Genomic DNA, 26,088 nt, shown 5'->3' on the forward strand with positions numbered 1-26,088 from the left:
CCCAATCCAGGATTCAACGTGTCATCTTAAAGCTAAGAGATACACTACAGACTGCTTTCGATTCATTTGGACTCTGCCGGATATACCCTCGTCGTCCCTCCTTTGAGCCGGACAAATTCCTTCCCTCCTCGTTACTCTCAAGATCATGTCCGACAGTCGTGCAAGAACCTGACACACCTGCAAAGGTTCTTCCACCACCCTACCCCTTTCCTAATATGTCTGTTTATCGTCTGATGAGCTGGATGAACTCGGGCAGCCACCAAAAATCAGAAGTTGAGGTCCAGCGCCTTGTCAAAGACGTTCTGCAAGCCGACGATTATGACGTCAAGGACCTTGACAGGTTTTCGGTGAAAAGGAGCTTACAAGAATTGGACAGGGATGGAAGTGGTGAGGAAATATCTTTTCCCGACGACTGGGTTGAGACCACTGTCACTATCGACATCCCGACGAAGTCAAGGGAGGAAGGGCCTAAGCCGTACACTATCCCCGGATTTCATTATCGGCCTCTCGTTGAAGTAATACGTGCTGCGTTTGCAGATGTACAAGCGGGTGCATTCCATCTTTTGCCATTTAAGCGGCTATGGAAGGACCCTTTAGACGGCCGTCAGGAGCGAATTTTTGATGAGCTCTACTCTTCTGATGCCTGGCTGCAAGCTCAGGATGAGGTCCAGAGGTTGCCAAAGGAGCCCGGCTGTTCACTAGAACGCGTCATAGCCGGTCTCATGTTCTTTTCTGACGCTACTCACCTGGCAAACTTCGGAACTGCGAAAGCTTGGCCGCTTTACCTTTATTTCGGAAATCTGACGAAATACGCTCGGACTTTGCCTGAATCCGGAGCATGCCACCTAGTAGGCTTTTTACCTTCAGTAAGTCCTCCTAACTATCATGATGAGACATTTATTCTTGTGATTTACATCAACTTTCCTTGTCAGCTTCCTGACAATGTCAAGGATATTCTGAGCGGCCTGTTTCGCATATCGAAGAGCAGCATGGCATCGCTTCACACACACTGCCGCAGGGAGTTGTTCCAAGGATGCTGGGAAATTTTACTCGATGAAGACTTTGTTCATGCATATCGTCACGGCATCATTCTGAGATGTGCTGATGGTGTGCTGCGGAGAATATTTCCCCGAATATTTACGTATTCGGCTGATTATCCAGAGAAGTACTCCATTGCCTTGATTAATACTGTCAGATTACTCATGAGTTGCAGGGTTTTAATTGCGACTATCAAGGATATGGGCTCGTGTGCATGCCCTCGTTGTATTACGCCGAAAAGTTTATTTAGTTCTCTCGGTCTACTGAAAGACATGAAAAGTCGTATGTCCAAACTCCGAGTATACGCTATGGATAGGGTCGTACAGGCGCGTGAATTTATTTACGACTGGGGAAATACTGTAGATGGTGTGAAAATTGAACACACCCTCGGAGAGGGTTCGTGGGTACCTACCGTGGTAAGCATAGATGGTTCCTCGCACCTTATGATCGGATTAAACTCGCTGCTTGTAGAATCGATTTGTCCAAAAGCTTGGACCTCTCGGCCTTGACACGTTCCGCATGCTCGTTGTCGACTTTATGCATGAATGTGAACTGGGCACTTGGAAATCGCTATTCACACACCTTATCCGGCTTCTCTATGCCCTTCCTACAGGAATCCAGCTGGTTGCAACCCTTGACAGCCGGTGCGCAGAGTTCGTACGAAGTGCTGTCGCTTGCTAACCACAGGTCGTCAACTCTCAATCTCACTTAGATTTCGCCAGGTCCCTACGTTCGGTGATGGCGTCATCCGGACGTTTGCAAACAATACCTCCGAAATGAAGAGATTGGCAGCGCGTGATTTCGAAGATATATTACAGGTCTTGTCTGTATTCTTCATTTGTCTGCATTGGGCTCATTGTTATATTCTCTGTCGTCAGTGTGCTATTCCAGTTTTCGAGCAGTTGTTCCCCCCCGAGCATGATCGAGCCATACAATCTCTGCTATATCGATTTGCGCAGTGGCATGCGCTTGCCAAGCTGCGCATTCACTCGGAGTCTACCCTGACGTTTCTCGAAGCGACCTTCAAAAAACTCTCTCAGAAATTGTGGAAGTTTCAACGCGATACCTGTTCCGCCTTCGATACTGTGGAATTACCGAAGGAGAAAGCAGCTCGCCACCGAAAGTTGGCTCAATGCTCTGAAACTAATACCACTCGTTCAGAATCAAGCGGTGCGAGGTTAAAGTCGTTCAACCTTAGCACATACAAATTTCATGCAATGGGCGATTACGTGAGGACCATTAGGCTCTTTGGGAGCACGGATTCTTTCACTACTCAGATAGTACGTATATGATGCATGCTTATTATCTATCTCAAGTTATGTTTGCTTAGGGAGAACTGGCTCACAGAGCTTTAAAGGCGTTTTATCCTCTAACTAACAAATTAGACACCCCGGTGTAGAAACAACTATACAATGAGGAACAAAAGAAGCTCCTGACTGTATCTGTAAAAGTTGTAAGGTCGCGCGCTGCCTAGTCTGCGTTACTTGAGAAGCAAGTGCGTTCGACCCTATAGGGGAAGTGAGTGCAGCAAGGATCTAGAAGTGTGCGCTTAAGCGAAGCGCGAGAAAGCGCAGGAGCGCGCAAGGTACAAAGGCGCGGGAACGCGCGCGCGTATTAGCGCGAAGCGCGGGAAAGTGCGCGCGCGTATGCGGAAATGAGAAACTAAGCTTAAGTAGTGATATAAAGCAAGATAAGAGATATAAGAGTGCAAAATGTAAAGGAATAGCTTTCTACTATATTCTGCTAAGTAGTAAGTGGGTAGTAACTAGTAAGTGAAAAGTAGGAAAAGTAGGTCCAGTGTAGTATGTACTGCTAGCGCTTATATAGCGCGCCTAAGCGCGCTCATGTGGAGCCGAAGCGCTACCAAGTAGGTATGTAAAAATATATATGAGTGAGAAACTATGATAAAAATAAAGGTGGAACTATGCTAATAAAGGAAATGGAAATATACATACTAGGGAGCTTGGTGGACAGTGGATGGATGCATCTGGATGGCTGGCGCTATAGGGCGCGCAAGCGCGGGAACGCGCGCGCGCGTATACATCGTGAAGCGTGGGAATGGTGCGCGCATGGCGCGCGTTGCGTGGGAAAGCTGCGCCTCATATAGAGATAGCTGCGGGTAGCGCACAGAGTAATGCTATGAGTTCGTGCTGTATACTCCTTGGTGAAAATTACCATATCACGCCATGAGAGGCATGATTCTCTACACCGGCGCAGTTGGCCAAGCACGAGCGCAGGCGCCGCGTACTTCGACGGGTGGCAGAAGCAGGAGCCATAGCCTGCGCTAACAACGGATCACCCGCTGATGAAGTTCCCCCTTCGGTATCCTTTAGAACCCATCACGATATCGCGACTAATCAAAGCAGTCCTATTAATCTATTCGCATTCCTTCGCGAACATAACAATGATCCGGCCGTAAAGGTAGAAGTAACATTTCAGTGCAGATGTGCCTTACACTTTTTGACACTGGTTACAGAACTTCATACCAAAGCTTAAGGATCACATCCTTTTCAGGCTGCGGAAGCTCGACATAAGCTATTGCGATCATACTTTCACAGACGAAGAACACAACTCCGTTATTATTCCTAATAACATAATTTACTCAGTTCAAACCATGCGAATTCATCACACTACGTACGACCTCAGACGTGAGTCTGACACCATCAATCCTAGAACTCACGGCGATATCATGGTGCTTTCGGGGGAGACGACGCCTAGTCACCCATACTGGTACGCCCGTGTACTAGGTATCTATCACACGGAAACCTGGCTCAATGATGGCGGCCGGCCTGCAAAGCAACTCCTCGAAATTCTGTGGGTCAGATGGCTGGCTCCATTGCAGAATCATCAATCGGGCATGAATCATGCTCGTCTTCCAAAGCTTGCGTTTGTGGATGAATCTGACTCGGATGCATTTGGGTTTCTCAATCCTTCGCAAGTGATTCGAGGAGCTCACTTAATCCCTGCATTCGCTTCTGGACGCGGTACAAGCTCACTTCGCTTTGGAAAATCATTAGCGCGTGCTGAGGGAGAGTTAGACGACTGGGAAGCGCATTACGTTGGGATGTGAGTGCGAATGTTTCTTGTGGCGCATCGACCCTTAACCTTACAACCAGATTTGTTGACCGGGACATGTTCATCCGTTATACTGATTTAGGTGTCGGATATCCGCTAATGTCCCGGAAGATAATCAGAGACTTTGACCCAGCAATATCAACCAATGCCATGGATATTGTTAACGAAGATGACGGGGACCAGGAAGAGTTCAGTAATGGTACTAGTCATGAAGAATGCGATGATGGACAAGATGAAAGCGATGATGAGTTTAGTGATGAAGAGCTGGAAGATGCAGATGAGAGAGACGAGGAGGATGAGGACACGTTTGACGACCCCCTTTCCTTCTAAATGAAATTCCTTCGTTGAGATCCGAGTCTTTCTTTCACTCGACTAACTACTTATATCCAATGGCAATCCAATGCTATGCATAATTACCGTCACTCTGGGATAGGTTTATTTGTATTTATTTGGTTGCACATCCGTCTTATCGATGTCCAGCCTGGTTGATCTTGCTCAGGCTCCCTACTCATTGACTTGGAAGTGCATCTCCACTATTTGTGGTTGAAGGCATCATGTAAGTTCCCATCGCACTCAAATTTCATGATCGTGACATGAATTCACAGGGCTTTGCACAATGCCCCATGCTAAATCGTTTTCTCAACAACCCTCCTGGAAACGGCGTCAAAGTTACGAGTAGGATGCAAATTTACTGCCACTCACTCCTCCCCGTTCTATGGAAGATACTAGGTTTCCATCTTTGACATCGCAAGTGTATATAAGAAAATGGAGAACCCTCCTTTCCATGTCCGTCTTATCAATGTCTAGCCTGGTTGATCTCGCTCAGGCTCCCTACTCATTGACTTGGAAGTGCATCTCCACTATTTGTGGTTGAAGGCATCATTGTAAGCTCCCATCGCGCTCAGATTTTATGACTGTGACATGAATTTACAGGGCTTTGCACAATGGCCCATGCTAGATCGTTTTCTCAATAACCCTCCTGGAAATGGCGTCAAAGTTACGAGCAGGATGAAAATTTACTGCCGCTCACTCAGTGAACACCTTCCCGTTATATGGAAGATACTAGGTTTCACACGCATCTTTGACATCGCAAGTGTATATAAGAAATGGAGAACCATCCTTTCCTCTACAAGGTCAAACATGGTACTGTAATGATCGATGTAACTTTCTAACTTATCCATCAGTTCACTGATGCTAGCACCAGACGTGAACTACTCCGGAATCGAGCATCATCCAGTCGCGCCCTCTGCAATGTGAGAGCATTGACGGACATCTTGGCCTTTGCCGTATCACTGAGGTCTGCACGCTGGCTAGTTCCAAATACTTTTCTAATAAATTAGGTTAGTTCAACGAAAGCTGTTGGATTGTGATCAGACATACCTTGTCCACCACGCCAGGAGCCGATCAACGTTGCGCTGCGCGACTCGACCGGGGGGGCATTCGAAAAAGTCTACAATAATGTACCAGAACTGTATGTAATCAAAGTCGCCGTCTACTGACCGCCATGAGGTCACTGACGACAGTGCGAATCGCAACTGCACGCAGTATATGTTGTTAGCGCTCGGTAAGGACAAGAAAATATCACTGACCTGGCAGGTGATTCACTGATATCGTGATTTGGACTACAGATAATTGTCAAGTTATGAGGGAGGTTTTGAACGACCTTGCTCGCACACTACCACGGAGGGTTGTTCCATGCATACTCGGAGATGCCTTTCTTCGCATGTGTCAACAATCCGGAGAAGTACATACTTCCATCCCTCAGAGTATGCAAGTGTTACTTACAAATGTACAGGGAACTTCAATCATGATTATTATACTAGTTGAAGCTGCTTGCCGCCGCGGCTTGAATTCGGCCTGTTGATAAGATTTTGGGCCTCAAGTCCACGTTTAACAATTGTGCCAGATGGTGGCAATGATACCAGCCACGGTACGTTTTCAAGTGGTCGAACCAGTCATTTTTTGTCGCTTCAACCTTACTACAGGTTTTGATCATGTTGACGACACATCGCCGCGATGGCAGGTGCCCATATCACAACCAGTCCCAGCGCAATTTGGATGCTCGAACTCAATGTTGAACTGCTACATAGCATAGCAACATGAATTCTTCCAGCCCATGTCGATCGCATGCTAGCTGGAGGGCCAAAGTTGTGGAAGACTTTCTGATTGTCTGCTCACAACCCAGATACGTAGTGATATCTACTATGTCCATCTCCATCTCATAATTGTTGTCGCTGGACGGCTGGCTATCTGGGTTCACATTCATATCGAGTCTATTGGCGCCCCTCTGGATGCTTGTCCCTTGTCGCTCACATTTCATTTGACAATCCAACAGGTGGTTATGATTCAAGCGTACACATAGGTGAAGAGGCATCTAATGTCACTGCTGTCATACTATGGGCCGTTGTGAGTAGCACCAGAAACACTGTAGCTGCAGGACTGATGGAGGAAGATCGGCTCCATTGTAGTTTCTGCAGCCCTTGGCTGGGGTGCGTGTCGCGTTGTCTAATACATTGTTACAAACCTAATAGCTCCCGGGAATCCAGGTATTTTGCATGGGCAGTGACCTCAAAGGCACTCGGAGAGTCCTATTAATCAGCCTATGGCGCAGACACTTTTGGGCAAAAAGGAGTGTTAGCCCTCTGGTCTCTCGTCATCGTGGCATAGTGTGTATCAAATCATGAATCTAACTGAGTATGTCGCCTTACCACCTCGCCTTTCCATCCCTCTGTTTAAATCATCATTCAAGTTTCAAGAGTGTCACTATTCCACTCAGACACCACCGAGGGTTCATGGAACCAGGGACGTTCACTTCTTTAGCGTTGGCAACCAAGGCGGACGAACGCTAGTTATATACATGAAGAAAGGGGTCAGTTGTACGACATCCCAAGACAGGCCTACTGACAATGTGAACAGCTCGACAGTGTCTTCCGTGTCTTAGAACCGGTGGTGGAAAAAATCAATGAAAGGAGCAAGGCACCTACGTCGTTCACTTCTCGCATTGGTATACGGCCTGAACGCGCTGCTAGCTTGATCCTGGTCGCGGTGCCACGATAGGTGGCATGATCTCAACTGGGTGCTCTGGAAGTGAGTCAGAACTTCGCAGAATCCAAAGAAATCTTACAAACTTTCTCAAGCCAATGCGGTCAGATATGGAGCAGCAAGAGGCGAATGGATTCTTAACATCGTGAGTGAGCTTTTCAGTTATGCTGAGAATATCATTTGGCTTATGAAGGATGTTTTTAAGACAGTGGTACTCCCGTCGGGCGAAGTGATCAAGACGCGACAGCGCGCCTGCAAGTCATCGGCAGGTTTTGATCTCACCAAGTTGTTCATATGTGCAGAAGGCACCCTCGGAATTATCACGGAAGGTGGGCGGAGGGTGTCTGTGTGTATTTAGTTACTGATGTTCCTTCGTGGCTTGCCATTCTGCTATAGCTGCGTTGCGTCTAGCCCCCGTTCTGCCGAGCACCATTGCCGTCGCGCAATTCTCTGATATTCGGCATGCAACTAATGCAGTATGTGACATCTTGAACCACGGCGCAGCACTACGTAAGTCAGAAGCCCTTCAGAGGTGCTAAATGCCGAGCGGGTCATATCTGTTCCCCACAGAATGTGTCGAGATCATCGATGAACTTACGATCAAGGCGCTAAACCGATATGGGACGTCTGCGAGAAAGCGGCCAGAGAAAGTTACTCTCTTCTTCAAGTTCCAAGGCTCCTAATGTGATTCAGGAAACGTCACGCTACGTGGAAAGCGTGATTACGAAACATGGTGCGACCGACCGACTGTAGGCTGCTGCTGTCCTCGTTGTCAAGTCTCAAAACACACCGAGTACTGCTCGCGATCGACATCGACCAGTGAAATCTTATCCAAAATTGAAGCCATTCGCTCATCTTTGATGCAATGCCATGCCCAGCCTATCTCGGGAGTTGCTTCTTGAGCCGCATTGCGGCATGATCAATACTGATTGTAATTCATACATATCCATGTCAACAAGCTGAGTTATTCGTTTAAATACAGGAGCCTGAGTTTAATATCATGATATTCCCAATGTCTACAGTTCAGTACCGCTCCCTTGGCAAGTCTGGTATCAAAGTCTCTCCCAATTGTGAGTTTGATGCTAGCGTATAGCATTCACCTTCTATTAATATTAATATTCATTCTTCATAGCTCGGTGCGATGAGCTTCGGTTCCCCGAAATGGGCTGTATGTCATTGTTTCCTATCCCCGACTCGTTAACCACATCCTCAATATCTTGCAGCCCTGGGTCCTTGACGAGCAGCCTTCTATCTACGCGGTTGTTAGTGGGTGATGTCAACATGCTGATTTTTTCTTTTGTAGTTCTTTCTGCCCCGCTCTCGTCTCAGTTCATGGTTTCGTACAGCTGGCACCGCCTGCATAGGCAATAATTTGAATGTGTCAACCCCTGCCCCTTCTATCACATGTATGTTGTCGACTGACGGTGAATTGACTTTAGCTGCGCACAAAGATGCATTTGCAGGACACGGCTACCGACTATCAGGGGTCCTAGCGCCTTTTCACGGCCCGTCGTTTGACTGGGAAAAACTTTCCTGTTTGGTACCCGCGGCCGACAACTTCTGCCCAGGTGATTGGATTCTGCGCCATCTTACACAACTTTCGTTCTCTCTCTAAATCTGTGTCGAAGTTTCAGGGATGAAGGATAAACAAGTAAGTCCCCTCGTGCCACATCTTTGGCGATCAGAGGTTTGATGATCTGTGCAGGCACTATTTGTCGCTCGGCCACGACCAGAATCTGATAAGGCACGCGATAGACATCAGCAGCACAAGCCCTCGCACGGCCAATTTGGCCGGATGTCTCAAAATCAACCGCCTGCGGCCACCCCAACGTCTGCGATGCCTCCCGCTCCTGGCAAGCAGTTGAGACCCATCTCGTTTTGGGCTCATATCATCCTCTTTATCTGCTGTGCATCGCCGTCACGTGCTAATGCCAATGATCCTTAATTCGGCCATGACAGCATCAGCGGGTTGGATTGTGCTACAGAGCGCTCTGTAGCGCTCTGTAATGAATTACGTTTCCCTGATGGCCAATTGATTCATCCTTTTTGTTCGTTTCTCCGTTTCAATCACGCTCGTATTGAATTTTTTACGTGTTCTCTTTACGTGACGTATGTACTACGCATGTCTGCCTTTCTATGTTTTGTCGGTTCTAATCTAATGACAGTACGAGACCCTAATTCAATTTTCGCGCACAACACCCATTCAGCAGACGTTCTTTCTTGTCCGCCCTTGGGACTGTTGTCTCCTCGGGCTGCCTGATTTTTCAGAGCAGCTCGCCTTTGCAAACGAAGGGGAGAGCGTAGGGGCTGTGGTGGTGATCACGTGAGCGTTGATGAAATATCTTCAGGTGGTGCGCATGTCCCACCAAAAATGAAAACAGAGACAGCAAGAGATATATCAGTGCGGCTGGGATTCAAAAGGAGACCATAGGAGACACGGAGATTGAACAATTGGAAAGCGGGTGGCGCTCAGCTGGAGCGCGCACGTGTGGTAGACGCGAATTGCTTCCGCGGGATCAGACGTTCCGTGCTTATATATATTAGAATAGTAGTTCATGATAGTGAGTTCTCTCGCATAAATCACTCACTTGAACTGTCTCTGGCAGCACTCCACTCTTTGCAATTCGGAAATACAAATTTCTCCACTCAATCTATTTGCGTGCTGCTAGTCTTGAAAGAACAACCGGTTCATTCTGCGACCTGGTGTCCACTGCCTCATTCATTTTGGCTAGTCGTGCCTGCCGCGGACGTGACATGACTTGCAATACCAGCTTCACTGAAGATTAATTGATATTGATCTGTAAGTATCGGCGAGAATGATGCTAACTTCTTGACTCTGTCGTTGCACTGGCAGGGTCAGTGCAGGTTCAAATGATGAAGCTTTGAAGCGAAGAGTGAGGGGTTAGGACGAGAGGCCGGTGATTCGAGCAAGGGTTCTGTCGTTACAAAGAAGAGAATTGTCGATGCCTGCAGGCAGGTTATGATTCAATGGTCATTGTTAATCGAATATGCTCCCGCAGGTTCTGCCGAAATTTGTTCCATGTGAACAAAGTTCGTATGATTGAATGGATACTAACTGCTTATACATAGGCCCGACTCAGCGGACCGCGAACGAAGCAGTGGTGCACTGTTCTTGAAGAAGCATATCAAGTTGCACTCTTCAAGTTCTAACTGGCTTACCGATGCTGCATATTTGAACCATGGCTTCGTTCCATCGTCTCTAAGTCCGTCTGAGTCAGGCTGGGGTCGATCGGTCGGTATTAAAGTTCTGGAGCGGTCAAACTATGTCTATTGTAAGTACACAACCGCTTGTGACCTCCTGTGACCGCAATATTTGAGGTGTACTAACAAATAGTTCAAAAGACTAGAACAAACAGTGATCGGACTTCGAAATAAGCTGCAGCAAATCGGCAAATCAAACCGTAACCTATCGTCCACCATAGAGAGGACAACGGAAAACTCTATCAAGACAACTGCCGGCTCGCAGTAACCATTCAGATACTCGAAGAGCGCATCGCACACCACTCGACTAATCCGAACACTCAGATGCAACAATTCTCAATGATGCAAGACAGGATACGTACTCTTGAGACCGATCGCCTTGCTCTCGCTCGGAAAAACCAAGACATCCTTCTCAGCGTCAATAAAGGCACCTCACACCAACATCTCGTCCAAGAACTCGACCGCATGAGGGTATATGCTAGTCGCGTTTGCAGAGACATACAAATGCTCAAGGACAAATGCGCTATGGCTACACAAAGTGGCGAGTCTTCAGGTGTATTATTTCGCTCAAGTTGGACATTTCCTATTCTCTGTACTCTAGCATTTCTGATTGCGCACTACAGATTCTGTCTCTCAAATCGCCCAGCCCAGAGTCCCTACCCCTAGCGATGTTGGTACTTTCTATTTAATCTCACAAAGTACGAATAACAGTATCTTTAGGTTCATCAGCGACGGGTATCTGCTGAAGGTGCTCCCCGACTCCACCCTTCTCGTTTACCACAGCAACAATTTCAACAACAAGCACAACCCTCACGACAAATGCGACCGCAGGTTCAGCACACCCTGCCACCTCATCAGCTGCAGCATGCCCATCAAGCACACGCTCAAAGGAGGGTTTCTGATGGTGTTCAAAATGTACGCCTATTCCCACTGCATTTAGACTTTGAAGTAATCCTCGTATCAGCCTTATGCACCTCCGCAACCCCTTCCTACATTGCAGGGATGGAAGCACTCACCACCGGCACACTCACCACCGGCACACTCACCACCGGCACCAGCACCTCCAATGTTTAGAGCCAGGTCGCCCACAGAATTTGCACACAAGCCTTCTGCTTCAGCCCCGGTTAATACCAATCGCCCTCAGCAACCGCATTTTACCCATCCGCATACACTTACGTCGCAAACTATCTATCGAAATGGAACTGCATCGGCGCCACTCGTGCCTTTCAATTTACACCCCAAGTTGCACACCGTGACGTCGCGTCCTACTCTATTTGTAGATTGTAGATATGACCGGGGAAGACGAGACGGAGCAAGCTGGTGGTAGCCTGGCTGATCAGCCTAGCGGTCTAAAACGCAAGAATTCTGCCATAGATGGTTCAGTAGTGCAGGATATCGAGTGGATCAAGAGACAAAGGACCACAGAGTCAACTCAGTCGCCTGAAGATACGATCGTCAACGTGAATCCTGAGCCCAAACCATCCTCTCCAGACACTGTAATCGGTTCAAAACCAACATCACCAGTCTCACCCTCGCTTCCTGCACTACTTCAAGAAAAGACAGATGCGGCCTCAACGGGTCAAGTGGGCGCCGCAAGCGACGAGGTTTCGATTCCATTCACGCCTTCAGATACTGCAGTTGGTTCCAACCCAACTTCACCAAGCTCCATCACACCGTCGCCTGCTCAGGAACAGACGCCTGGCCCACCGAGTGGGGATAATTTGCGATCTGTTGAAGAATGTGTCTACATGATCTACTAGCCAGATGCTGAAGTAGTCGATGGGTATTTCTGTGGCAGATGCCTGTAAGTCAACCCTCGTTCTGCATGTCGTCAGTCCTGATTGTCTCTCCCAGTGATCGCTATGACAACGGTATGATACCCGAACAACCGGATGCGTTAGTGAACCCAAAGTTTGAAGACCTCTTTATGCATTGTACGCAAGAACATCCCACAATCTGGGAGGACCTCCGTCATAGGAGAGACCTTGAGCCACTAGCGCCACCACCACCCTCGTGACTCCCCTTCCTTCATACCTTATGTTTCTACACTAGTACGTCTTGCGCATATTATTATCTTATGACCACTAGAATTGTGATAATTTTATGCTATGCACATCACGAAATGTCAGCCATATTATGAATACATCTCAGTCTTGATTCGAATTCTAAGCGCCCATGCCACGAGTCAGTTCTACAGTTCGTCATCTTACGCATTGATTATCATGTTGAACACGAGCCAACCTACCGTCGACATTGTGACCGATCGGACCACACACGCTCTTGAGGAGCCACCTGGCGCAATACTTGTCGGCGTGTTTATACAGTTTTTCTTCCAGGGTATCATCGTCATCGAAGCTGGGCAGTACTACGAGGTGTGTTATGAAGATTCCTGGGGTCGTAATCTTTTCATAGCGTTCGTTACTCTGCTTTCTGTGTGAGTGGTTGGCTTGGTGTGACGCGAGTGTTGTGCTTAGTCTCCGGTGTTTGGGAAAGTGCACAGACGGCGTTCGAAGGATACATAGCTTGGAAGGCTAATGTAGACCGTAAGACGCTGGTACGTCGATGTATCATCATGCTGATCTCTGGTCTGGCTTTGAAGACAAAAATAAGGAAAATTGAGAACAATCAACACAGTTGAGAGGAGTGCGCTGTCTTCCCTTGCATGTTATGATGGTGGTACGTCACAACGTTGTTGTGGTGTTGAATTCCAATCTACATTTGTTGTCCAGTGCCAAACGTACCTTTTTACGAGAAAGTCTTACATTGGTTTATAATCGGACGCATAAATAGGTAAAATGACAATGCACGGAATAATTGGACTAAGTATAACTACCGCCCCTCATCGGCTGCATGGGGCGAATGTCACAGTTTTGTAACTAAGTCTAGTGGCATTCTAGATTTGTCGGCGGGTATGTACAACTCAAATAGCTCGCCATATAAAAACTAATATTTAGCAAGAGCAAAATTAAATCATGTTACATACGATATCGAGGACTCATTAAAATGACAATGCACGAAATAATTGGACTAAGTGTACTACCGCCCCTCATCGGCTGCATGGGGCGAATGTCACAGTTTTGTAATTAAGTCTAGTGGCATTCTAGATTTGTTGATAAGTCCCAAGGGCACTTTCCACAAGAAGGCCTTGCATGATGTTGTAAATTCAAAATGAGAACAGGCAAGGTGTCAATGCTCAAAATGATTGGCTTGTGTATGCTACCACCTCTCATTGGCTACCAAGGCAGAACGTCCCAGCATTGTCACAAATCATTCATTTTAAACTGGATTTACGGGTATCCATGGGTATGTATGTACAACTCAAATAGCTCACCATATAAAAACTAATATTTAGCAAGAGCGAAATTAAATCATGTTACACTTCCCGTGACTACGATATCGAGGACTCATCAATTCCCTGATGGAAGTTGTCAAGCAGCTGTACTATTTCATCAGGTGGCCTTGGTTCGACTTTGAAAGAGTGGGATGCCATGGCTGAGGCCTGAGGACTAAGCACCAAGTACTTACTTCAATTTGAAGCACTGAGGGTGCTGCAGGTGCGGACTGTGCGAATAGACACAATATCGCATTAAGTAGTTGTTAGTAGCTGGTTTATGATGATAAAGTGGGCATGGGCATATTGGAACAAGGATATATCAGACGAGCACCCTGAACGCGAACCTAGACTCGTGACCGAGAGGATGGCTGTCAAGTCGATGCGACGTTTTTCCGCGGGAGTACCCCGGTATATTATTATGTAACCGCTAGGAACTTTCGGACGAGTCGGTCTCAAGTTACCGGCCGGGTATCACTAGTTCACTTTGAGTCTTGCACCCCACACTCATAGGAACGCCTTTATCTTACGGTTCGCACCTGCATTACTCCACAACAGTTATCAAGTCTGTGAACGAAATTCAGAGCAGTCCCTGGCTTGTTCAGCTCTTTGCGGTGAGTGCGCAGTGCCTGGTTTGACATGTTTGCTTTCTTTATTAGTATTAAATGTGGGCTCAACGTTCAATGTTCCTCACCTATGGGTCAATAAACAAACGAGCTATTTCCTTCATGGACTGTCCCGGTCACGATATTCTGATGTCTACCATGCTTGACGATGCCATAGTCATGGATGCTGTTTTTCATCTAGTCGCAAGAAACGGAACATGCCCTCAACCGCAGACATCGGAGCATACATAAAGTTGATTAAACACCATGTTCCACCGTTGAAATTTGACCTTCTCCAAACTGCAACTCAGATATATCCGTCAGTGTGTGAATATGCGATTGTCCTTCACTCGCTCGTAGGTTGAAAAGAATGCGTGAGGCTAGAACACTGTGGATGACAATTTGCGGACTGGTGACGTGATACACAATCAGTTGGTGATGCAGTTGTTCAAGTTGATGTACTCACGAGTCTGTGATCGCAATCCATGTGACCTGTATTCAACAATAAGCGCATGGATAGCTGGCCAGGTATACTGCAACGCACCGGAGGAGCCATGGTCAAAATTATGTTAAACGATGATACGACTTGATAGCAGGATGTCAGCACACGGGCCAGTTTGAGCGAACAGAATCATCTTACTGATCATGCAGATCATATATGTCACCGAGTCGTTGAAGAACGTTCTTTGGAGTAGTCCGACGACATTGCCGTACTTGCTGAATCTGATGTACAACATCAAGCAAAAGAGGACTAATTATGCATGAGCCTAAGAACATTTTTGAAAGACGAGATGCCTGACCCAGTTCGTACAGTAACAGAACAGCGTAGTCACAAATGTTGTTTCTGCCGCCCACGAAAAGACAGTTGCCCGGATTCGCTGTCCACCTTGCATGAGTATGATTATCACGAAAATCAAAGATTGCATCACAAACGTATATCAAGTGAGGTCGTGTTTTTGGAATTGAAGACCAAGGAAGTGTCCGACATGATATAAGAGACCACAAAACATATCTGGCAGTGGTTCAGCACCAAGCCTTTCATGGTGAAAGGTGAACGAAAAACATACGACGGGAAAAACAATAAGAAATGTCAGTAGACGCTTACTCCTCCAGGAAGCGTAAACCCTCGTTATGAGCAAGCCTAGAGGTAAAATGTCAATATCGGGAGCTCATTTAGGACATGACATACCTTCTGCGGCTAGAATGCAGATGGTATGCAACACTGCGTAAGGGTTGGATGAGAAATGTAATGTAACGTAGACTGTGCATGCTAACCGGTGGACGCTTGTCCAAATCTAACACACTACACAAATGTTATAAATATTAGGGTATTGAAGGGCTGTAAACACTTACACTTTCACCAGGATAGTACTGTGTTCGAAGCGCACCTATCCATCAGCCGTGAGGCTTGTCACAAAAAGCGAGTCAGAACATGTGTAGCTCACCTGTGAATGTCATCCCAATGCCGAAAAATGGCAAGTATCGTGATACAGTGAACACAAATCGCACGAAAGTCCATCTGCGGTGCCAGACCCACTCTGACTTTGGGACAGTCATCAAATAATTCAATAATCAGCGCACTACGCGCACCTCTGTCTCCAGGGTAATGAAATAATCAAAAATCTAAGTAAGGACATCAGCATCACATATCTCAAGTCAGCTAATGCGCTCACTAAAATAGCAAACATTCCAACTGAGTATTCAGTCAGCCAGGACATCCGTAAAAACATCAGATATGATCCGTACCATTGAAGTACTGGGCGTAAGGGTTGATCAGAGTTATTTAGAGCTCGATTCGTTGCGCACCTTAGATGCCTGGATGCCAGCGTCGACGAACAAAGCAGTAGGGTGATCCATCATGCGTCAAGTTTGTGGAAAGCAAATCAACGCTCTCGTTGTTCGTTACGCGCAAGTTAACTATTTAAGCACACACAACTGACAGCTGGTGGCTGTTACGATGTTTACACATTGGCATTTTCATGCTAACATCAGTGAACCGGTGAAGAAAGTAGAAAGCCATATATCACAATATATAGTACACAATCGCACACATCAGCATAATTCTGCCATCGGTCATTACATTATCATATTTGACCTTGTAGAGGAAAGAAGCATTTTTCATTTTCTTATATCTGCTTCCGATGTCAAAGCTACTCAGGAAAAACCTCCTTCTCAAATTGGATGAAATGCGATCCAACTTGCACGAATCTGCAAGAATTTGACGATTTGGCAATCTGTCCAATTATTTTAATCCCTTTCAAATTTTCGTAAATAGGATCTCAATTCACGACAATACTAGCACATTATTTTCAGGCAGCTTTTCCAATTCAATTAAATGATATCAAGCAAATTCCATTAAATTTTAAATCTGACATAAACAGCGAACATCTCTATATCTATTATAAATGAGAGCAAGTGAGAGATATGTTGTTGTGTTGTTGTTGTATTGTCGTTGTCGTGTCATCGTTGTATCCGTCGTCATCATTGTTGTGTCATCATCGTCGTTGTGTTGTTGTTGTTGTTGTGTCATCATCATCATCATCATCGTCGCCGTCATCGCATCGCATCGCATTGTCGCCGTCATCGCATCGCATCATGTCGTCGTGTCATCACATCGCGTCGTTGTCGTTGTCTCGTCGTTGTCTCGTCGTTGTCGCATCGCGTCGTCGTTGTCGTCGCATCGCATTGTTGTCGCATTGTGTCGTTGTTGTCGCATTGTGTCGCGTCGTCGTTGTCATCGTTGTGTCGTTGTCATTGTCGTCGTCGTCGTATCATCGTATTGTCGTCGTCGTGTTGATGTTGTTGGGTTGTTGCTGTCGGGTCATCGTCGTCGTCATCGCACCATCATCGTCGGCCAAAGTAGCAAGTGAGAGTAGCGACATCGAGTGAGAGCGAGTGAGAGCGGGAAGAAAAGTTCAAGTTGAACTTTTGTGAGCGCACCGTCACATGAACAAACATATACAAATGTTGGACTTAGGATATTTCCAGCGCTGTAGCACAATTGATCCCGCTGATGCCTTGTAGAGCGCCGCTGTACTTTCACATTTGCAATAAGCAGCAATCAGAAACATGTAAAGCATTGTTTTGAAAAAATTTAATGTAGTCTTATTGAAAGCGGAGGCCGCTGGAAGCGGTACAGCCAGGTTCAAAAGTTGTCCGCTAAAGGTATCTTCTCACGAGAAGGGCTTGAATAGCATTGTAATGGGATAAATAAATAGGGCCAAACGACAATGCACGAAATAATTGGGATAAGTCTACTACCACCCCTCATTATCTGAAAAGGAGGAATGTCACAGCTTTGTGACTAAATCTAATGGTATTTTATATTTGTTGACAAATGCCCGAGGCTCTTTCCATCAAAAGGCCTTAAATAACATTGTAATTAAAAAACAAGATCAGGTAAGATGTCGAAGCTCAAAACAATTGGCTCAGGTATACTACCACTACTCATTGGCTGCAAAGGCGGAATGTCCCAGGATTGTTATAAATCATTCATGTTAAGCTGGATTTACAAGCATACATGAGTATATATGTGCAACTCAAATTGCTCGCAGTATATAAGCTAATATTTGGCGGCAGCAGGATTACATCGTGCTATACTTCCCACGGCTACAATATCGAGGACTCATCAATTCACTGATGAAGATACGCCAAGTGTTGCAACACAGATCGCTCAGTAGAGGGATCAAGGGATGATTGTGATACGAGTGACAAGGCTGTAGAACTCGAATCAACAATCAAACAAACCCATGTGGTAGCACACCGCAACGAGAATAGTGATGTGCATGGCTACTAGTGTTGCCGCCGGTGTGAGTTGGAATCGAGTTAACATCGACTCGACTCGGAAATTTACGCAACTCGTGGCAACTGCCCCATGCGGTGTAAACATCGAGTTGCACTGCGAGTTGGTGATTGACATATCGAGAAGACTTTCCCATAAGCTTCCCTGGTATCTTATCAATGTTACTGTAAGTCTCTATAATCTTGCCGACTGTAGCTCGAGTATTTCATGCAATCTTGAGCACTTCTCCAGTGCTTTACACCTCGCCGTTATACCTTGTCAATATGTCTGCCCTACTTACTTCGTCGGTCCATAAAAAATCAAAAAATTTCTACTTTTTTACACATGAGTTTTGTACTACCATGTACATGCCCATAAGTCTTGCACTCATTGTTTTCACACATGGCGCTAATCGTGATTAGGATGCGGAACGAGTATATCCACTCTCATACAAAGTCGCCCTCGACATCTTACCCATACAGGCTTCCTCCGTGCCGTGCGAGCGAGCCTTCTCATCAAGCGTTCACGATATTGTAGCCATGATGAGTCATGACTGTAGAAATATATAATTCTGTTTCTGCCAAATATAACTATTTATGCGCCAATAAATTTGACTTGCTAAACCAGAAAGAGATAGATCTGAGACCGTTGATTGGTGGATTTAATTCCCGAACAACATCCGAACTCGCTAGTTGCACTGGTGTGTAACTCGATACAACTCGAATCGTTTACTTGTTCGAGTTCGCTAGCACCGCATCACACCGCGTCGACTTGCGGCAACACTAATGGCTACTCCCGTTACGGGAGTATTTTACGTAAACTTCGTTGTTACCTGTCAAACTTCGACATTTTTAAAAGGTCCACAACTCTGCCGAGAGCATGCCGATGCCGCTACGATGTAATGCGTGAATTCAAGCTTTAAGCTTTAAGACTGGCAAGTATGGTAACCAACACAGGCTGCAGCGCTGAACTTCAAGCATGTTAGAGCTAGATACTGCGTAAGCCCTCAGCGTGATGGAACAAGCTGTAACATTAGATACCTAGATACTGCGTAAGCCTAAGCTATAGTCAGTATCCAGCAGTGGTTCAGATATACATAAAACGGCTTACCCTCAGCGTGATGGAACAAGCTGAGGGAAGATAAGAACGAGAAGCAATATATATATATGTATGGTGGTTCGAATTCCAAAAGTCTCGACTCCGCTTATCGCGACATCATCGAGATGCGCCATCAAGCATCAACACTCCTCCTCGACTTCTCACTGTAGACCCAAGCAGGCGCGTAGGCATTCGAAATCCTTCCGCAGTAGTGCCTTTGTGAAGATATCTGCCGCATTATTCAATGATTTGATGTAGGATAGTTTCAGTTGGCCTTCAATGGAGACGCGTTCTCGAATGGAGTGCACAGCGATATCGATATGTTTCACCTTTGAGTGGAAGGAAGCGTCTTCGGAGAGGGTGATTCCGCCCGTGTTATCGCATAAGAGAGGTGTTGCAGATGGCTGCGTGAATCCCAACTCGAGCAGGAGGGTGCGTAACCAGGTGAGCTCTTTAGCTGCATCAGATGCCGCCACGTACTCAGCCTCGCATGTGGATAGGGAGACGGTTTTCTGCTGGCATGCGCTCCAAGTGACCATTCCGCTACCGAGCATGAAACAGTATCCGTTGACAGAACATCGGGTATCAGGACAATTTGCGAAGTCACTGTCGGTGAAACCGAGAAGACGTGCAGGGTGTTCGCCACCAAGAACCAGCTTAAATGTGCGTGTACCCTTAAGGTAACGTGCGACACGTTTAGCAGCCTCCCAATGCACGGGTCCATAGCAATCCAGATGACGACACAGCTGTTGCACTGCGTGAGCAATGTCGGGATGAGTTCCTATTGCAAGATACATGAGCGAGCCTACGAGAGAGCGGTAAGGAGTTCTCGTCATAAGGTCGCGTTGTTCATCTGACGAGGGAGCGTGGGTTCGCCGTGATAAGTGAAGACCAGCTTCCATGGGGGTTGAAACGGGAACAGCGGTAGATAGGCCAAATTGGGTGACAATCCGATCGATAAGGGCTGTTTGAGAGAGACTGATGGTGCGATTAATTTGATTGCGTTCAAGGGCGATGCCTAGACAGAATCTTGCATCGCCAAGGTCGGATATTTCCCACTTGGTGCGGAGCTGCCCTTTGAAATCAGAGATGATCAATTTATTACTGCCTACAGTGAGGAAGTCGTCGACATGGACTGCGACGAGGAGAATGCCTGCGTCAGTCTTACGGTAGTAGATGCAATGTTCGCATTTCAAGCGCATGAATCCCCAGGATATCATGGCATCGTTCATCGTTCAGTTCCACATGAGACCTCCTTGCTTCATACCATAGAGTCCCTTTTGAAGCTCCCAGACCCAGTCTTCCTTCCCAGGTTCGACGAAACCTTCAGGTCGGTGCATGTAGCACACTTCGTCCAATGCAAGCAACCCATGAAGAAAGGCGGTCTTGATATCAATCTGGTCGATCTCCCAGTCTAAGGCTGCGCTGAGGTGCACGAGAATGCGAAAGGATTCGAGACGTGCGGTAGGTGCCGATGTCTTTGTGTAGTCCTGCCCCCAGACGGCGGAGTATCCACGACAGACGTACCTGGCCTTAAAACGGGCAGGTTGGCCATGCTGATCCCGTTTCAGCTTAAAAACGGGCCGCCCACGCATAATCTTCCTGCCGGGAGGTACAGATGACCGTGATACAAGCTTGTACATGCCGAGATCACGCAGGGAGTGGAACTCATCCTTAAGGGCAGAGGTCCATTCCTTGGCGTGATAGGAAGCCATAGCTTCAGCATACGTGGACGGGTCATCGGGGAATTCGTGTTCCAGGTTGTCCGGCATGGCAGCCAAAATGTTGACCAGAGATGACAACTCCTCCTCAGTGAAGACAGTCACCATAGTGTCTGGATTGGTAGGTATTGGGGGTGACAGTGCCTTCAGGCGGTCAGCAGCCGAGAGCGATTCCAGCACAGCTCGCTGGGTAGCAGACACATAAGGCTTACCATCCATAGCGCATTGACGCTCCGAGGGTACTGTCGCACGAGTGGAATGACGTGGTGGAGGGAGCAAGGCAGATGGTATCGGCTGGTGATAGGTGGACGTTGGGGAATCAATATCGGGAACGTCCTCGATGGTGACCGAACAAGTGGAAGGCGGAGAGGGTGTGGGGACAGACGGAGTGGGAGTGCCGAGTTGATGTGATTCTATGAAAGATACATTGTAAGATACAAATACTTTGTGAGATGCTCGGTGATAGCACCGATAAGCTTTTGAGTCAAGTGAATACCCAATTAGAACACACTCAACAGAACAGCTTAAGACCTTTGGGTTGTGTTTGTTTTGGATGAGGACGAAGGCCCTACAACCTACTTCATGCAGATGAGAAAGATCAGGCAGGCGACTGTACCAACGTTCGAAGGGAGTGTGACCGTCTTGCGACATTACTGGGGTGTGATTTGATAAGTAACAAGCCGTTAGAATGAATTCGTCCCAACAGTTGACGGGGACGTTACATGCGGATCTCATCACATGAGCCTTACCCATCAAGGTACGATGCAGATGTTCCATGCGGCCGTTGTGCGCCGAAGTATATGGCGCGGTGAATTGGTGTTGGGAACCGCGTGAGAGGAGCCACTCTCGCATGGCTTCTGATTTGAGCTCGCCATTATCGGAGCGGTATGTACCGACTTTGCTGCCGGTTTCAACCTCATGAGCAAGTGCCCAAGCCTGTAGCGCTGGAAAAGCGTCAGACTTAGATGCTAGGGGGATAGACCAGGCATATGAAGAGTGATCATCGATAATATCCATGATGTATTTATTACCGGCCGCAGACACAGTATCGGGGTGTTCCATTAAGTCCATGTGTATGATACCCAACTTTCTGCTTGCTCTGACCCCCTGACTCGCCTTGGGAACACTAGTTTTCGTCTGTTTGCCGAGGATACAATGGTCACACTTGGGAGGAACGGGAGATAGATCAATGGGCATACCGGTTGCATTACCGGAGCGTGCAAGGTCATATGATGTGTATTCCCCTCACGACGACCAGACGAAGGGTGCCAATGCCAACGGCTTGAATGGATGAACCACCTACACCATTGACGGAACGAGGAACGATAGGGCGGAGGTTGAAGAAATCAGTCTCATCATTGCTGATGTGGACTGAAGCACCACTATCCAGGAAGAGGGGGACCACAGAAGGGTCGACTATAGTGCGTTTGCGTTGGTTGGGGGCCTTGTACGTGATGCCGGCAAAATTCACAGAGCGAGTGTTGGAGCGCCAGTCAAGGCTGGAGGTGAGTGTGTCAATGGACACGAGGAGAGTGGTATAGTCATCTTCTCTGGTGTCAGAGAGCTCTCGGATGAATGCTGGGGTGATGGCATCACTGGCAAGGCCAGCGAACTCCGTGGAGGTGACGGGTGTGTTGGGTGAATCAGCAGACGACGACGCAACATATATGGCCTGATGGCTTTCGCTGTCAAGTAGGTAAGCACGACCATTAGTGTCGTATTGCAGGCCTCCCGGTTTACCGGTGGCTGCCATAGGCTTGGGAGCAGTGCTCTTGCCTGCAGGTGCCTTAGCCTCATGAGCAGCACGCTTCCGTGCTAGGACTTCATCTCTTTTACCCTCCATAGCTCCTCCTTCGCCAAAACAATCCTTTGTAGGGTGGCTGGAGTTGCCGCAGGTGCCACAAGGTGAGCGTTCGCGATTGTCGCGACTGTGACCCCCCTTACTGGTGGCAGCCATCACGATGTCCCCGCCCTTAGATTTAGCAGTGTTGAGCAGTTGTTGCTCAATGTCTAGGCGGGACCGGATATGGGTAGGGCCGTATGGGTTGTTGGCAGTGCTGGTGGTTAAAGTGTCCGCAATGTGATTGCGTACGTGTGGCAGGTCCTCAGCCATGGCGTTGAGCATCATGATCGTGAGAAAGTCTTCCTCTTTGGGAATGCCGATGGCGTAGATGCGATGGACAAGGTCGCCGAGGATCATGCTGGTGGTAGACAGACGTTCGGAACAAACATATTTGACTGCTAGGGCTTGTTGAATGAGCAAGATTTGTGCGATGGGACCAACCTTCTCATGACGGGACTTGAGAGCGTCCCAGGCGAGGTAAGTGTTAGTGTATCCTCGCAGGAACTCATTTTCCTCAGCGCTGGAGCGTGTGCGTAAAGCGGCCACGATGCAGAGGTTGTTAAGATCCCAGTGCCCCGCGCTGGAAGGATCCAGGGAAGGATCTGGACGAGTAACAAGACCTAAGATGTATCCTCCTCCGTGCTTGAGGAGAAGGTAATTCTGCATTCGATCGGACCACATGCCCCAGTTGTTCTTGCTGCGATCCAGGACTTCAATTTTATCTAGGTCAGTCTGACTAAGCGTGATAGCAGAGACGGATGCTTGAAGAGGGGTCATGGCCACGACAGGTACAACGATGGAGGGAGGACTAAGAGCAGCACCTTTTGCGCCTGAGCTGTGAGAACGAGTATGCGTAGTGGGAGGCATGATGTCAAGAGGCGGGAGACGAGTAAAGAGTGATATGCAGGTATATATACCAGTGGGCAACCTCAATTGGATCTCCTCGACCTAAGATAGAAAGATTAAACGTCTTGATGACATCGATAGGAGGTTTGACAAGACCCTCGGGGGTTTAATTAAACCGGCGAGGTCGTTCCTGGGGCCCGCTGGCGTATCTAGAAGGTAGTTCCGCTCCTCGATTTACGAGAGAGCAGGGCTCATAACCTGTTAGAGCTAGATACTGCATAAGCCCTCAGCGTGATGGAACAAGCTGTAACATTAGATACCTAGATACTGCGTAAGCCTAAGCTATAGTCAGTATCCAGCAGCGGTTCAGATATACGTAAAACGGCTTACCCTCAGCATGATGGAACAAGCTGAGGGAAGATAAGAACGAGAAGCAATATATATATATGTATGGTGGTTCGAATTCCAAAAGTCTTGACTCCGCTTATCGCGACGTCATCGAGATGCGCCATCAAGCATCAACAAAGCACATCTCGCAGGGCAAGCCCAACTCCTCGTGAGGCTCACGGCTGTGCTGGACGACAATGATGATGAGATTGCCAACAACGATGACCTTGATGACGATTATCTGTCTGATTCTGATGCATTGCTCATGGCAGCTGAATATATATATATCAGTTCACGTTCCCACTATTCAAACAAAACTCTTAGTAGGCCGATTCGGCACCTCCTTGATGTGATTGGAGCCAATGTATATATGTATTTAACGAGAAAATGGACGGAATATATTACTGATGATCATGGGTATAATCAGTAGAAGCGCAACGAAATTATAAGAAATGACAAAGGAGATCTTTGAAAGACAAAAAAAAGAATCAGGGTAGATTAATGATGAATCGATGACCGTCAGTATACTCAGAAGAGGAACAGCATAAAGTAGCATCAGCCGAGAAGGAATAGGTTTAGTTGCGATAGGATAGGATCTCAACAAATAAGACCTGATCATAAAAGTGTCACGCTACACGACGTCGTACAGCAGGGACTGCCTTGTGCAACTGTAACAGAAGTTCGCTAAGGCCAGCTTCTTCTAGTAATCCACAAACGTCCCATGTATACGCATTTTCGTCGAGGCAGCCAGTGGCTAGTAGCTTTCCATCTGCCGAAAATGACGCAGAAGTCACGTAATGTGGATATGGATGCTGGAGTGGCGAACCGATAGGTTGGTTGTTGTCCAGGTTCCATAATCGTGCTGTGCCGTCATGTGATGCGCTTGCGAGGATGCGGCCGTTCGGAGATATTGCAATGGATTCAACAGTTTCAGTGTGCCCGTCCAACACTGCAATCTGTTTCCAAGTTGCAGTACTCCATGTCCTAATCGAGCCCTCGAATGGCCCTGATATAAGTGTTTTTGTATCTGAAGTCCAGGCCAGGCATAACACCGAATCAGCTGTTTCAAGAGTGGCGACAAGCTTCTCTGTCTTGGCATCCCAAATTTTGGCATGCCAGTGTTCGGAATCTTCGGATACGCTGGTTGCAAACATGGTCATGTCTGGTGAATAGATGACTGCCAACACAGATTTGTGCCCTGTGTTGATTGGTGCGAGGTTTGTCTCTCCGCTCTCTACATCCCATCGTCTTGCAGTCCCATCGTCAGATCCGCTCAAGACCCGCCGACCGTCTCGACTCCAGCAGACAGAATTTACTGCCTCTGTATGCCCCATCCATCTCATGATCACTTTGCCTGTGTCCAGGTCCCACAACCTTACTCCGCCATCCTCACTCCCGCTGACCACTGTCTTCCCGTACGGAGACAATGCTATGGTGTACACTGGACTGTCTCCGTCCCGCCAGTCGTCTCCTATCTGTTTCCCATTCTTCAAAGTCCCATGCCCGCAGCGAGCCGTCCCTTGAGCAAGTTATTATCCGTTGTCCGCCTGGTAGATGTATGGCATCGAAGACCGAGCCAGTGTGTCCCTCAAATTTCTGGCGAGGCATTATCTTCGAGGTCTCCTCCCTTCCAACGATTGTGATGGGTGAAGACATCTAGACGGAGCTTCGTTTCAGCTTTCATCCCACAAAGTTTGGAATCACCACTTACAACGATATATATTTCTCAGCAGGTCACGACGTGTTGACAGCAAGACACAATGAGCGTCAGTGCACTGGAGGTTAAACTGGGGACGTCCTCGTGTTCGCCTCACAGCTTTTGGCAGGCCGTGCAACGGAAGCGCCCGGGCCTCGTTTCTGATCACACATCGGGGGTTTCGACGTTTTACCTCTTGCAACATTTCAATCAAAAGCAGATCTGGACCTGGCTAGACCATTCCAGACATAGCCTAGAGCGTTCCAGAGCACTCTGGATTACATTTAGAATGTAATTTCACTGGCGGCAAAAGGTCAGTTTCCCCGCTGTGTCAACCTCACCGTCCTAACTCCCATATTCATTGTCGGTCCATGCACCAAATTGCGCCTCGCCACCTTTGCTA

At 47.5% G+C, this 26,088-nt stretch overlaps 3 protein-coding genes across 3 annotated transcripts; 2 read left to right on the top strand and 1 right to left on the bottom strand.

Moving 5' to 3' along the window:
* Window positions 1–5,483: 5,483 nt before the first annotated feature.
* F5891DRAFT_964647 (uncharacterized protein) lies at window positions 5,484–5,654 on the bottom strand (the record flags this gene model as incomplete). Its single annotated transcript, XM_041376113.1, has 1 exon — window positions 5,484–5,654. A coding segment is annotated over one exon (171 nt), but the record flags the coding sequence as incomplete, so codon positions are not given.
* A 1,488-nt stretch (window positions 5,655–7,142) lies between these two features.
* On the top strand, window positions 7,143–7,694 carry F5891DRAFT_964684 (uncharacterized protein; the record flags this gene model as incomplete). Its single annotated transcript, XM_041376116.1, has 4 exons — window positions 7,143–7,200; window positions 7,251–7,300; window positions 7,361–7,484; window positions 7,552–7,694. Coding segments are annotated over 4 exons (375 nt in total), but the record flags the coding sequence as incomplete, so codon positions are not given.
* A 2,745-nt stretch (window positions 7,695–10,439) lies between these two features.
* F5891DRAFT_1070939 (uncharacterized protein) lies at window positions 10,440–12,555 on the top strand (the record flags this gene model as incomplete). The annotated part of the gene is made up of 9 exons (XM_041363290.1): window positions 10,440–10,448; window positions 10,511–10,577; window positions 10,601–10,930; window positions 11,001–11,047; window positions 11,098–11,292; window positions 11,342–11,653; window positions 11,685–12,117; window positions 12,142–12,181; window positions 12,232–12,555. The coding sequence occupies 9 exons, from the start codon at window positions 10,440–10,442 to the stop codon at window positions 12,392–12,394; spliced, it is 1,596 nt and encodes a 531-aa protein (XP_041217854.1). The 3' UTR covers window positions 12,395–12,555.
* Between the last annotated feature and the right edge of the window lie 13,533 nt (window positions 12,556–26,088).

Source organism: Suillus fuscotomentosus (assembly GCF_016647785.1).
Source record: "Suillus fuscotomentosus strain FC203 chromosome Unknown F5891scaffold_137, whole genome shotgun sequence".
NCBI classification, from domain to species: Eukaryota; Fungi; Basidiomycota; class Agaricomycetes; order Boletales; family Suillaceae; genus Suillus; species Suillus fuscotomentosus.